We start from the raw sequence: 13,747 nt of genomic DNA, 5'->3' as shown, positions 1-13,747 counted from the left end.
CTGTAAACTGTACACGTGATTTTTCGTGTCGGTGCATTGCAGCACATCCCACCTTACTGAAGCGGTGCACAAGGATCCTTATTAAAATACTGAGGTAGAAACCCCTTATCCCTTAACCATGTGTGGCTCTCAATTTTTAAGATCAGGAAAAGGCATCAATAGCACACAAAAACTTTCAATAGTTAGCAATACATGTGCTTTTGTATTTACAGTGTTTCTGGTTCTTTGATGTTTTAACACTAAATAGGACTTTTTTTGTAAATGCAAAAGGGAGAAGGACTGAAACTGTTTGGCAGCTCGTGGTTGACTCCTTTGTACTTCAAGGAGAATCACATTTCTGCTAGCCTAAAAATGATGATGCTTTTCCACATTCTGTAACTTCAACCTGGTATATCTGTGCAGTGTGCTTTCCAGTTTGCTGGCAGCCCATCTTGCTCAGAGTGGTTGTAAACAGTGATGCTGGTATTTTTATTGGCTAATTTTACAAGCTGGCATCTGCTGTCAGCAGCTTCATGTAAACATGCTCCTGCCACAGCATCTGTTCTGCTGCATATTGCCTTTACCTTAGTGCTTGCATGGAGCTGAGGAGGCAGTGATAAAGCTTTCTTCTGAAAGGAGATATGTGGTGGGAAACAGGAGCTGAATAAGACTTTCTCCTGGGACAGAGTTTCTAGAAACAGACTACTTGAGTCAATTCAAGGACACCGTTTTCTAAATGGCTTTGAAGCCTTCGCTTAAGAGTCCAGCCCTGCTCAGCATGTGAGCAAGCACATGCTTTCCTAATATAAGGTCAGGAAATATGATAGCTATCAGAACATTGGATTTCTGTAGTGAATGAAAGATGAAGTTTTTTGTGAATAAAACTTGACTGAGATGACATGACTGAATTGCTAGCTGAATGCAGTTAAACTAAGATTGATTTGTGGAACCCAGCTATAACCTAGTCAGGTAGGAGCATAAGGAGAGAACAAGTGAAAGCAGGGACTCTTGTGCAAGGAGCTGGATATATACATAAAGACAAACCTTTGTTCTCAATGGAGACAATAAAAGATAACTATGACCTGCAGTTTGCCAATAGATTCTGAAGCTATCTAGTTATAGCAACGTATATTCTAAGACCAAGACAAATCAGTAGTAATACCACAGAAAGCCCAACTTGCTTTGGTCTCAGGACAAAGAAGAGACCTCGGTAAAACCTGAATAGTTGTATGCAATACAGCAAGTTATGATGTAGTACCATGTTAAATGACCTCGACATCTTTGACTACTTTTCTAGTGTAAACACAGTTCCTTTGAGTGTCTTGGATTTTTTTTTTTCTTTGTACTTGTCACCATTGGCTTTTTTTCCAGCAGAGCACTAAGGGATGATTCAGATAGAGGTGCTAGAGAAAGAAATTAAAGAATCGGTGATGAATTTTTTTTGGCAATGTTAAGGGCTTTTGTGTTTAGAAGTTCATATAAGGTCTTGAATCAGTATCAGGAAAAAGTTCAGTTGCAGAATGGAGAGAGCTGTATTTATGTATAAGTGTGGCCTAGGAAGTAGAGGTCTTTTGTCCTGTGTTCAACAGTGCCCAAGTGAGATCTTATGGCTGGTATAGCTCTCCTGTTCCACTCAGTGTGTTTTTCTGCCTCCAGACTTTGTGGAGTGGTAAAACCCAAATACTGAAAAAGTAGCTACTAATCTAAAAATAAACTAAGCCTGTTCCGTTCTCCTGGAGGTGTGGGCATACCTGCAGCAGCATCTTCTCAGTGTATGTGACACGATGTGAATGTCCCACCACCTGGACCGGGGGCTAGCTCAGACACAGAATAGGCCCCCAACGCAGAGGTGCCCAGTTCCTGGGGTGGTGGTTGTGAAAAGAGTTAATGGGATGGAGTTTGCTGTAAACAAAATGGGGAGAGCCTCGTACGGAGGAAATTAATATGCAACACCCACCAGCAACAAAGCAGAAGAGAACAGAGGTTTAGCTGCTACACTGTGCACAGAATTTTAGTATAGCCTCAGCCTTTGTGCAGATGCTTGTGCTGGCCAGGGGATAATGACTGGTGCAAATCCCTGTCATTTTTAGATGCTCCTATTTTCTGAATAATTGTCATTTAGTTAGGGGGACTTGACCAGAAAGAAAGGACTGTGGATTTGCCGCTTCCCTCAAAAGACAGAAAATCTTATTTAGTATTGAAATGTTTGTTTGGAATAATTCTATTTGAGTTGGTTCAGAAATATGAAATGCAAATTGTCAACTACTTACGTTAACATGACACAGAGGTAGATTTGCATCTCCTCCTGACTGGACTCTTCTCTTTCCTGTAAATGCTTATTTATCTTTATATTCTGTGGACAAAGTCACATCTGTCACTTGAAATGTGACAAGCTAACTAGTCATACTTAAACACAACTTGTTTGCTAGTGTCAAAGTGTTTCTCAGAAGAAACAGCAAGAAGCTCCCAAAGATATCATGTTATTTTTTTAATTTAATGTTGTATTGAGATGTGTAAGGGGTGTGGATACTGTGAATACAAAATGGAAGTGAATATACTGGTTCTTGATTTAACTTCTTTAAATACACTGATACTACAAAGGACAATGCGTGTCTGAGATGGGATATGTTTTGAGATGACTTTTGCCCAGTGAGTAGTTCTTGGGTATGGATAAGGCATTGACCTCACCAAAGGTGAGTTCTCAGTAAATCTTTATGTAAGTGGCCTGATACTGTCTTCTTCTCATTTCCCTATGTCTAAAGTCTTCACTGTCTAAGGAAGCTATGCAATCAGTGCATTTGTAATTATTTTATTAAAGTTTAAATGTTTATAGCAGGCTCAGTATTTTCTGAAGTAAATGTCTTTGGGTGACTATGGCACTCTGGGTAAAATGTCTGTTATGTGCCCTAGACCAGAGACCCATTATAAATTCACATTATGAAGAATTGTGCTCTAGGCTACAGCTGTAATCTGATTGCCACTCCTTTCTCGGCTTGCTGTGCATGTGTCCCATCTCCTTCACCTCCTGATTGAATGAAATTGTAATCACCTGCTCTTCTGTTTAGCTGGGGGCAGAATTAGAGGCAGAAAATGGAGGCAGCCAGAATTGTCTGGGACAGCACAGGCAGGGTAAACTGAGTGGAGATTGAGCAAAGGTGCCACAGCCCAGATCTCACAACAGACAGGGAAGTAGTGTTTAAAGAGCAAAGAGAAGTGGCTATAAAAGAGAAATAATGGGGAATAAGCTGCCAATTCTCATTTATAGGCATGTTGTAATTCATGGTGTATTTACACCTCAGTACTGTCCAGTAATACCTCAGTGAAATCTGTGAGGAATACAAACACTGTCTGAGCATGCAGATATGATGTGAGAAAAGCCAATGTCCTACTGGAATTTGATCTAGCAAGGGATATCAGAGGTCATGAGAAGGGCTGGCTTCTCTGAGGACCTGAGTGACAAGTAGGGATGGACAATGGTTATCTTGAAGGGTAGTTGCACTTTGAAAGAGGAGGCAAAGGGTGTGTGGCAAGGGAATGGTGCACTTGGAAGAATAGGGAAGTATTAGAGGCAGACCAGTGATAGCAAGCATTGGATTTGTCTTGTCAGGGTGCTGTTTAGAATCATAAAATATCCTGAGTTGGAAGGGGCCAGAAGACTAATTCAAGTCCAACTCCTGGCCCTTATTGAAGAATATTTTTGGTTGAGAAAGCCTGGTTTGTAAGCTACAGTGCCAGTTACAGATTGAGCTCAGGGTGGGCAGGAGCCCTAGGCAAGAGGTCCTGAGCTGGTGCCAGCCCTTTGCATAACAAAGGGCACAGGGACCTGTGGCTCAGCCAGGTGACCAGGCACTTGGAGACACGGCAGGAGCTGGTGTCTGAGGAGGAAGAGCAGAGACCATGGGGGTATAAAAACCCAGGGATTGCATTGCTGAGGGTCCTTCTCAGAGGCACCAGCTCCAGGTGTTTCTGTGTTACTGTGCCATGAGTTATGGAATGAGACATCTGAGACTCTGCTATGGGGAACCTGGGATCGAGCCAGTAAGGAAACCTGGTCTGACTGTGTGTGAGTGGGTGTGCAGGAAGTCACAGGGGGTGCCTGTTGGGTCACTGGAGCCACCCACTGTGAAAGGGCTTCAGTCCCAGCATTTAAAATGTCTGGTAGTAAGAGTGTGACTGACAGAATACCATGAACAGTCAGACAGGAAAGTTTCCTTAATACCCTGAAGAGGACAGTCACAAGAATCACACCACGTGCCTGACAGAGTTGCTAGGTGTGGTGTTGTGACCACATCTCTGGAGAGGTGTTCCAATGTCCAACCATCCTCTGGGTGAAGAACGCTTGTTTAACATCTAACCTAGATCTCCCCTGACACAACTTCAGGCCATTTCCTTGTGTCTTGTCACTGGTCACCAGAGAGGAGAGATCAGTGCCTGGCTTGTTAAACCATGCTGACACCAAATATTAGTGAAAAAATGCTTCTGGAATAGTCCTGGTCCAAGAGTCAGGCTGGCTGATAATCCCTTTCAGCCTCACCTCGGGTCTAATGACCCTTTAAAGCACATCTTTTAACAGGGTATTCATTACATCTTGAGACTGTGTCACTGAGCATTGAGAAAAGGGTTATTCTCAGCTGAGAAATTGCTTCCTTGGGATTATGCAGGGTGTCTGTGTTGGAAGCAAAACTTTTATCAATGCATCTGAGTCTTATAGCTTGATTGCAATACCAATTAAGTGCTCCAGCTCTTCTGGTGTGGACACTTTATCTTGTTATGAGCAGAAGTCTGTCTGGAAGACTTGGTCCTTTATGGTAGGTAAGCCCTCAGTTTGAGAAGTTCATGTCTGAAGTTGATGGCTGGATTTCTTTCCTTTTCTTTCCATTTTTAAAAATTTAGCTCTTTTCAGCAGTATTTTGTTTGTGATTCTAGGGTGGGATAAGGAAAGAAACACTGAAAGCTAAGAGTGACAGTAGGAAACATGGTATGTCACTGTGTCAGAATTTGTGTCAGAATTTGTCTCATTAAACACTCTGTCCCAGAAAGGTGGCATTGATCCCACTTTATAATCTGTTGTTCAAAAATTACTTAGCAGACCACATGCCAGAAAATTATTTATACTTACTGAAGTAGTTCTCTGAGTAGACACTGGAGTTTTGCAAGTGAAGGATTTCTGAGTTTGGAATGGAAGATTTACCTAAAGGCACAACTTGAGCACTGCAGAGGAAGGAGAAAAATAAATATGCTCCTGCATTTCACAAACAGTTGCAATTAACTGATGGAAAGGACTCAAAGACGATAGCTGTGATTCAGATGGCATCTCCCAAGAACATAAATTAGTGTGTTGGCAGCTGAAATTGCTAAGCATTTGCAAGTATTTGAGATATGTGATTGACAATGATGTGATTTATTTTGGAAATCATTTGGGTTAGATTGAAATAAAGAAGTCAGTATCAAACAGTTCTATTTGGAGGAGCGAGGTGAGATGAAAAGGATTTGCTTTCCTAAAACAAGAGGAAAATAGACATAGTTGGCCTCTATGTGGAATGCATGGCAGTGGCTGAAGCTAATGAAACTAGTCTGCCTATAATAAAAAAAAATTCAGGGTAGCCATCCAGCCTGCTCTTAGAAATTAAGGAAGGCATTACTGACCTTATGAAACATAGTTCAGAAAGGAACTGAGTTCTGGACAGTACTGTATGCAGGAGATTAATGTAGTTCACTATTAAATGATATACTGAATTTCATCATATCCATTATTATATTTGTGCCTTGAAAGAATGTGCATTTAATGAGTGAAGTGCAGAATGTGAACCCTACAGTAACGTCTACATTTGATAGCATAGATCCTGATCCAAAATGACATGCTGGAAAAGGAAAAGTGAAAATCAAAAGCAAATGGATGCTCTGATATCTTTTCAACTTGATTCAGGTCTGCCACACACCTTCTGTGTGACCTTGAGCAAGTTATGCAAGGGCTAGACTTTCACAGAGCACTTTGGTACTTGCAAATGCACCCAAGACACTGGCACAATCTTGTGCAGTATCTGCTATAGCTCATGACTGAGTGTCCTGAGGAGACAACCCAGTTCCTTTTAATATCTGCTGATTCTTATTCTGATAGAAGAATAAGATAACTTCATTAGTATTTAGAGAATGTTCCAGATCTAAAGAAGCCATAAGCAATTCAGTAATGTTTATCTGAATCTTTAACATCTCCTTTGTCTCTGTCTATCTGTTCAGGTGTAGTAATCTTCCTCTTCCTCACAGGGGTGGATTGGGAAGACTGGCTCAGGAGTGTGAGGTGCAGAGCTGCTGCAGTTAGTGGATGCATGTAAATAGGTTATGATGAGAAATGTGGAAGCAAGTCCATTATTAAATTTATACAGAACTAACAGTGTAATCAAATTAGCCTTTGCACTTTCTCCTGTGCTCCACTTTCTGCATTAGAAAATCTCCATAAATCTCTGCAAAGCCATTTCATTTGTTCCCTTTAATGCTCTCCTTTGGTGTGATGCAAAGAAACACCTCAGTACTTGCTAAGTAGAGGGTGGGCTGCAAATGGTGCCAGCTGTGTCTGCTCCTCTTGGTGCTCACAAGTGCGTACTTCCATATCTGACCTGGATTATTTTGCTGATCAGTCTAATCCACATTGGCATGTGAAGTAAATACACTGTCCCCTCGGGGACAGGGAACATTCCTCTGCCTGCAGTGCTCTGCTAACACCTGGGATCTGGCTCCATGGGGGTCACTGTAAGGCATGAGAGGGAAGCAGTGACACAGCATTTGCAAAGGGGAGAGTTGCTGCCAGGTCATGGGCTTTTGGAAGGACTCTTATCAGAACCGAGGGCTGGTGATGAAGCACTCCAAAAGAAAATGCCAGGCTGAAATGTCATGCTTTCTCCAAGCCTTTTCTGACTGAAACAAATATTCACATGTTTTTCCCATGTATTTTCACGGGTTTGGATCTAATTTCAGGCTGTAAATGAAGTGAGCAGATTTTCCTTAGTGCACAGTTGCCAATAGCTCCTGTGTCTTGTGGGGGTGGCAGAAGAGAGATTGGTGCTGAGACCATACAAGTGACTGGGTTGTGAACTTGCACAGGCACTGCTTTATTTACCACTTGTTCATTTTTCTTCATGGAAATTACGAGTTTGTTGGTGAACATCTTTCTCCGCACTGCAGAGCGAAGATCCAGCAGCCCGAGGGGCACAGTCACGGACGTAGTTCCTCTGGCCAAGCGGTGGCCCACCTGCACTGGCTCTGTGACATTCCTGTCCCCGCTGGCTCCTGGCACTGATTTGTCTGTTGTCCACTGGGGCTCTGCGATTGCTCTCTGCAGCCTGAAAAGGCTGCTGTGGTGTGAGTTGATCAACACCCATTTTGTCTTCAAATTGTAGTTGCAGTCATGGTACTAATCCAAATATATCTACTAGGCAAAGCTGCTTAGCTGCTCCTGGATTGCTTTTTATTTTAATATGCATCTAGTTTTTGAACAGAAGGTAATTCTTCTGTTTCAAAGGGTTTGTGGGGAAAAACAAAGAAAAACAAATTACTAAATTTCATTAGGGTATTCCTTAAAGGTGTCATCTTGAAAGAAAAGGACTTTTCAAAGGAAAATGGAGATGCTTATATGCCTAACCAATTAAACAGTTTGCTGCATTACAGTGGGTCTTCTATTCCATTACTGCAATGAACTAAAGCCAATGAAGATGTGACTTTAGTGGGACTGTTTACATTTAAAGTATGAAATTGAATATTTTCTCAGATAAAGGCCATGTTGAATATGGAGATGTAATAAGTATTTCGCCCTTACACTTCAGTAAAGGATAATGATATAGGGAATAGATTTGGCTGGCAGTTTTTGGTTGCTGAAATAATCTGAAGGATAGACTCATTTATTTTTCAAGTGTATCCTGTTGATGACAGGATAAACAGCACGCTAATGAAATGAATTGGCAATGCAGAATTAGAAGCCAGTCAGAACACAGAAATTATATGAAGGGAACTACCTACACAAGAGAGAAAATAAACTTGGAAATAATGAGCTTCTGCATATCTAAGTGGAAATAACCAGAAATGCACTAACTAACTCCAAAGATGTCTGGTTTAATAAATAGTTTAAAACACATGTAAAGCTGATAGCAGATTGCATATGAAGTGGCAAGTTGCACAGGGCAAAGCTGTCATTTCAGTTTCAGATACTATATTGAAAAGCATTTTAGAGACAGTTGTTTATTATGGCACTAGTATGACTACACTTCTGAGCAAAATGTTATGATGGAGAAGCTTAGAAAACTGGAGGGACTTTGTAGTATAACAGCATTACTATCACTCTACATGAATGACTCATGAGAAAAAGATATAAAAGACAAAATATAGATCTTAACTGAGTGATGATTAAGAGGAAATTCTGTTTGCATAGGTGAAAATACACATTTGTAATGGGCAGGAAAAAGTTAATGAGATGCAGAGATAAAAAGTTGAAACAAAGACAAAATATAGGCTAGATATGGGGAGAAGTGGCATGATTCTGAAATGGTTTAGGTTCCTGAATAGTTTGCAAGGTGACAAACCCCTTGTGATTTCCACAGTAAATTTGCTCAAAGCAATAGAAGATTCACTCTTCACTGGGAAATAGGAAGGGATCCCATGTGATTGTCCAGTTTCTCTCTGATTACCCATCAAGGCTACATGGGATGCTGCAGCACTTTGCTAGAATTCCTGTCCTCTCTTTAAGAGCCTGCTGGGTGCACTGATGAGGCAAAGTCTGGTGGAGGGAGTTGCCTGCTGCATATTACAAATAAGATTAGTGGCAAGACCAGGAGGAGAGTTTTAGAAGACTGAGCTCCCAGCAGATGCACTATAAGGTGCATAAAATTGCAATACCCCGCATTTGGTAATACCCCCTCTATAAGGAAGCATTTCCTTTTTTTATCAGTATTTCATAATGTCCAGTGAGATAAGGTGGGATACTCTTGCTGTGTGACAAGCAGGGTGGCGAATAAAACAAATGTCATGGACTAGGATTTTGTTTCCTGTAGGAAAAAAAGAGGCAGCTAGAAGGAAACCTACAGCATGGTGGCTATTCTTAAATAGCTTATGAATCATATGAAACTCATCTCAGTGTTTCCTAGAAAATTAAGATGTCACTAACATATCATCTGAAATGCCTCTAAATTATAAGTCTGGCAGTCCAAACAGCAGTTAGTGACTGTCAAACAGCATTGAAAATCGGGAGCACATAGCAATTTGACATGAGATTCTGTTAAGAGACTTGTCTAGCTACAGCAGCCTTGCCCCTCATCCAGCAAAGGTGCCCATCCAGCTTGCCATTTTACTTGTTCTTTGTCATCTGATCGTTTTTACTGCACTAGCAAGGTGTTTTTTCTGATGTCTTTTTTTTTTTTTATTTTCCTGCATTGTCCCGATTTCTGGATGGCAAAACTTACCATTGCTTTTACGGATGGTAAATCACTAGAAATTACTATACTTCATGGTGCTACTCCCCTCCTTAATCTGATGCAGGGCTGGGGTCAGACATTCTCAGCTGTGATTTATTCCGGGTGAGGATCCAGTTATGTGCCATTTGGCAGAGTGGTGTGATAGCAAACCTCCTTTCAAACTTTGGACTAGGAGGGTATTCAAGTAGTGAAGATCTGAGGCGTTGCTGTGAAGAGATGCATGCCACATTTTACATCTGGCTGGCAACTCTACTGTTGTACCTCATGTAAAGTAACAGTCCTTGCCTTGTCCTCCTGGTGGCAGTAAAAATGTTGAATAGCTTGAGGTAGAAAATCCTCTTGCAACAGGAGCCAACACTTTTGAAAATAATATGTGAACACCTTAGGACAATGTTTATGGAAGTAGCAGAGGTGTATATATGGTGTAAAGACACAGAGAAACATGCTGTCCAGCTAATAAGAAATAAAAGACGAGTAATGTCAGTGCAGAGAGCTATGTTTATCTGAAGTTTCCCAGCTGAAAACTACTTGTTCTCTTCAAATTGGCTTTGGGGATTGTATATTTTAATTGCAACTGGCTTGGAACCCTAGTCCTGAACATTGCACCTTGGAGAGAGAGGGAGCCTTTTGCAGTTGCTCAACCTTTGGTTAACCTTTTTATAATATAAACCAACAGGGATGAAATAGAGAAGGCAGCATGAGGTGAGCAGGGCTCTGGTTAACCTTGTCTTGCTGCTTATGTACCTGCAAGGCTGGGTTTGGTCTTCTTGGCTCATCTGGAAGAAGTTTCCTCAAGTGAGGAATCAATGTGAGTGAATAAACCTTCCAGAATTAATTTTAGGAGATTATTTCTTTGGGAGATTTTTTGTTTTGTTTTGTTTTGTGTTTTAGAGAGATGGCCTGGGTGACAACTAGGGTTCCGAGAGGTAAAAAACATCTCAGTGTAGAAGTGTCTGAACAATACTCTTGGGTACGTAGTGTAATTTTTGGAACGGTCCTGAGCAGGGCTAGGAGTTGGATTTGATTGTCCTTGCGGGTCTCTTCCAATTCAGCACATTCTGTGATTCTCTAAAACTAGCTGTGCTGGATTCAAAACTGTGCTCTGGTGGTGGCTTGGGGTAAAATACACCTGAAATTCATTTTTCCATCGGCTCCATTACGGAGTTTGTGTCATTTTTGCTTATCTGGCTAGGGGTGAGCCTTCCTCTCAGGCTTGCTAGCCTTGTGAGATCGCGGCTCTCCCGGCTCTGGGCTGCGGTGTGCGTGTGTAGGTTTTGGCACTGTGGCCGGTGGCTGCTGCGGGGAGATCTGGCGTTCCCGTGCCGCCTGAGCGGACTCGAGGGGCGCCTCGCAGGGGCAGCGCTGCCGCCCGCTCCCCCGCACGGGCATCGTGGGCTGCGAGAGATGACCCTCGGGGCGGACACCCGGGCGCGGTACCCGCGGCTCCCCGCTGCTCCCCGGGCTCCGGGAGGCGGGTGGGGCGCCGTCCCTCGCACACGGCGGCGGCGGGTCCGCCCCGTCGGGGGCGTCTCCGCGGCGGCGCGGGGCCACCTCCCCATCCCCGCCCCCTGCCTCCCCAGTCGCGTCGGCGGCTGGACGGGAGCGGAGGGGAGCGAGTCGGTCCGCGCTGCCAGCCCGCCCCGTCCCGTCCTGAGCCGGCCCGAGCGGGCAGCGCTGGGGGGGAGCCGCCGCCCCATGCGCTGAGCGGCGGCGGGATGGGGCCGCGGGGCACCGGCGGCTGGGCCGGCCGCGCCGGGGCGCCGGCTCCCGGTCGGACGTGCCTCCTGCCGCTGCTGCTGTGCGCCGCGCTCCGGAGCCTGCGGGCCAGCCCCGGCAGCGAGGGTGAGCGGACGCGGGGCGGCCGGGCCGTCGGGGCTGCGCCCACCCGGGAGGGTGGCTGCCCGGCGGTGCGCGGCTTCAGACTCGGCGGATTCAATTTTGGGACATTTCGGGGGAAGTGGAGACGGGCTCTGCCCGCGGGAAGGCGGGTGCCGCGGCGGGGATGCGGGCGGCGCTGCCGATGGGGCAGGGGGCTCCCGGCGAAGGGAGGCGGCGGTGGCCGCGGGCAGGCTGGCACGGGTGGGTGTGCACAGATGCCTTGGCACGGGCGCGCTTGGCAGCCGGTGTTCCCGTTTTGCGGGGGGATGGATGTGTGCGGGGCGGGCGCGCACGGCGTGCCTGCTGCGCTTTGCCCGGGAGTGGCGCAGGTGCATCGGTGCGGGAGGGTGGCGGCGCTGGGACGGGGCGGCTCGCACCGAGCGGGGCCGGGCGGGGCCGGCCGGCGCTCGGCGGGGCAGGGGAGGCTCCCGGTGGGGAGCCCTGCAAGCGCTGGCCGCAGTGCGCTTACTTCGTGCCTTAAAATACACGTATGAAAAGGAGAGGAAGCCACGGCGGTGGCGGTGTGTAACCCGCAGCGGAGCGCGGCCGCTGGGGACGGGTTTTTTATGTCTTTGATCTCTGTGAGGCCGATGGCCAAAAACGCGTCCAGGCTTCTTGTCTACCAGGATGCTTCCAGTCTTTGAAATTGGACTGGGATTTTTTCTCCGTGCGCGGTGTGGGTACTGCCTGAGGCTTTCTAATATTTTTGTATCCGCGGTCAGGCTGTAATGTGAAAGCAATGGGTGGAGAAGTTCGGCATCTGCAGGGGATGCTAGCGGCTCGAAGCAGGCTGGCGTCGTGATGCACCGTAATTATTTGTGAAACTCCTTTAGAAGGAGGAGGAGGTATGCAGGGCTCGGTAAAGGAAAACCATACCAGAATTTCAAAGATGTGGCCTGAGGTAACCAGCTAGCTGTAATTTATTTTCGAGAGCGAGAATAATGTGAATTGCAGTTTTCTTAAAAAAAATAAAAAAGTGCAGAGGAAGGGGGAAATACTGTTCCTCTGTGTTCAAGGATATCAAATGTTCATGAAGTGCATTGGATTGGGAGATGATTGAAATGGTTTGGCTTTGCCTTGCTTAGATAACAGTGGGCCCAATCCTTCTGCCCCCAAGCAATTTCAGATGATTTCACCCATGGGAGCAATGCTGTTGAGATGGCATGGCTGATTTAGAAGGGCTTTCCCTGTTACTCACCTTGGTTTTAGGAAGCATGCTGTCCTGTGTGAGCCAGTCTGCCATGATACCGTGCCGAGAGACCAGCAGATGCTCCGAGCCCGGTGTCAGTCATCCTTGCCAGTTCTCGGAAAAGCTGGATATTACTGACTGAGTCAACGGGACCGTTTGCCGAGCACAGAGGTGTCTCTGCGCGAACAGGCAGCTGCAGAATAGGACTTCTACACGATAGGAAACTACTGGAAAGGATTAATGAAGCCGCCTGGCAAATGGGTTTAGTGGCATCTTTACAGGGAGGTTGCAAGGGAATATTACAGTAATGACGAGCAGCGTGAGCGCTTGCTTCACGGTGTCTCTGCTGCTACTTTTCTGACTGCTGCTCTCTAATTTCCATCTCCTCAGTAAATGCAAAGCTCAAAGGCTGCTGCTAGGAGGGGTCTGACTGTGGACCTGAACTTTTTTTCAGTAAGTGTTGTCCTTCGCTGCGAGAAGGTTTATTTGGAAACAAGCGTTATTTGACAAGTGCTTCTCGCAGCGTGCCCGCTTTGCCCACTGGCACGGAGCAGCTCCGTGCCTGGGGATGCTCACCCTGCAGTACGGGGAGCCCAGGGCAGGAGGAGCCTCGGCGCCGAAGCCCTCCTGCCTGCCGGCGTGCGAGTGTCACTTGTCGCCACTTTGGGCTTCAACTTGGCTGCTTCTGGGCTCTGATGAGAGAGCGTCTCCCCTGGGGGTTGATTCTTCGGCTGCTTGGGAACTTTATCTTTGCTGAGATGGAGGTAGCCATCTTAGACCGGTGAATAATGTTTTCAAAAGTTGGTGGTATTGGGTTTTCTGGGTTTATTTTTGATTTATTATCACTCATCCCACTCAGCGTGGGTAAGCTAGCCAATAACCTGTGTTGTGTAGGCATATAAGTAGTTGCATAGATGATGACAAATTCTCAAAATAATTTTTTCTTTACCCCTGCATCATGTTTCTCGTTTCTCTAAATCTTACTGTAACCCACAATGACTTAATGGGATAAAATACATGTGGTTAACAATTCACAGTATGTGATGCTCTATTTTACCCTCTAGTGGAGGGAACTTAGGGAAAAATGCTTTAAAAAAAATCTAGGTTGTGATTCAGAGGGGTTAATAAGTAAATTCATTGTTTTAGTTCTTTATCCTGGAAGTAGCTTTTTCTGTGGGCAGCTGAGTTGCAGAAGCTCCTGCCATTTTTATGGGGAAGTATTGAGTGCCCAGCCTCTATCACA

At 45.3% G+C, this 13,747-nt stretch overlaps 1 protein-coding gene across 18 annotated transcripts in view; it reads left to right on the top strand.

The window, feature by feature from the left end:
* Window positions 1-11,025: 11,025 nt before the first annotated feature.
* The window catches only part of EPHA5 (EPH receptor A5), a 194,468-nt gene continuing 191,746 nt past the window's right edge, over window positions 11,026-13,747 (top strand). For 8 of the 18 annotated variants that reach the window (XM_077782943.2, XM_021532603.3, XM_021532602.3 and 5 more), the window contains exon 1: window positions 11,028-11,279. In XM_077782943.2, the coding sequence (XP_077639069.1) occupies window positions 11,153-11,279 (127 nt within the window). In that variant the 5' untranslated portion in view covers window positions 11,028-11,152. Of the gene's footprint in view, window positions 11,280-13,747 lie in introns of all 18 variants that reach the window. The other 10 variants (XM_021532611.3, XM_021532608.3, XM_021532606.3 and 7 more) reach the window with 4 other exon arrangements.

The sequence above is a fragment of the Lonchura striata genome, chromosome 4 (assembly GCF_050655825.1).
Source record: "Lonchura striata isolate lonStrDom1 chromosome 4, ASM5065582v1, whole genome shotgun sequence".
NCBI lineage: Eukaryota > Metazoa > Chordata > Aves > Passeriformes > Estrildidae > Lonchura > Lonchura striata.
This window is presented reverse-complemented; position numbering and strand designations above follow the sequence as displayed.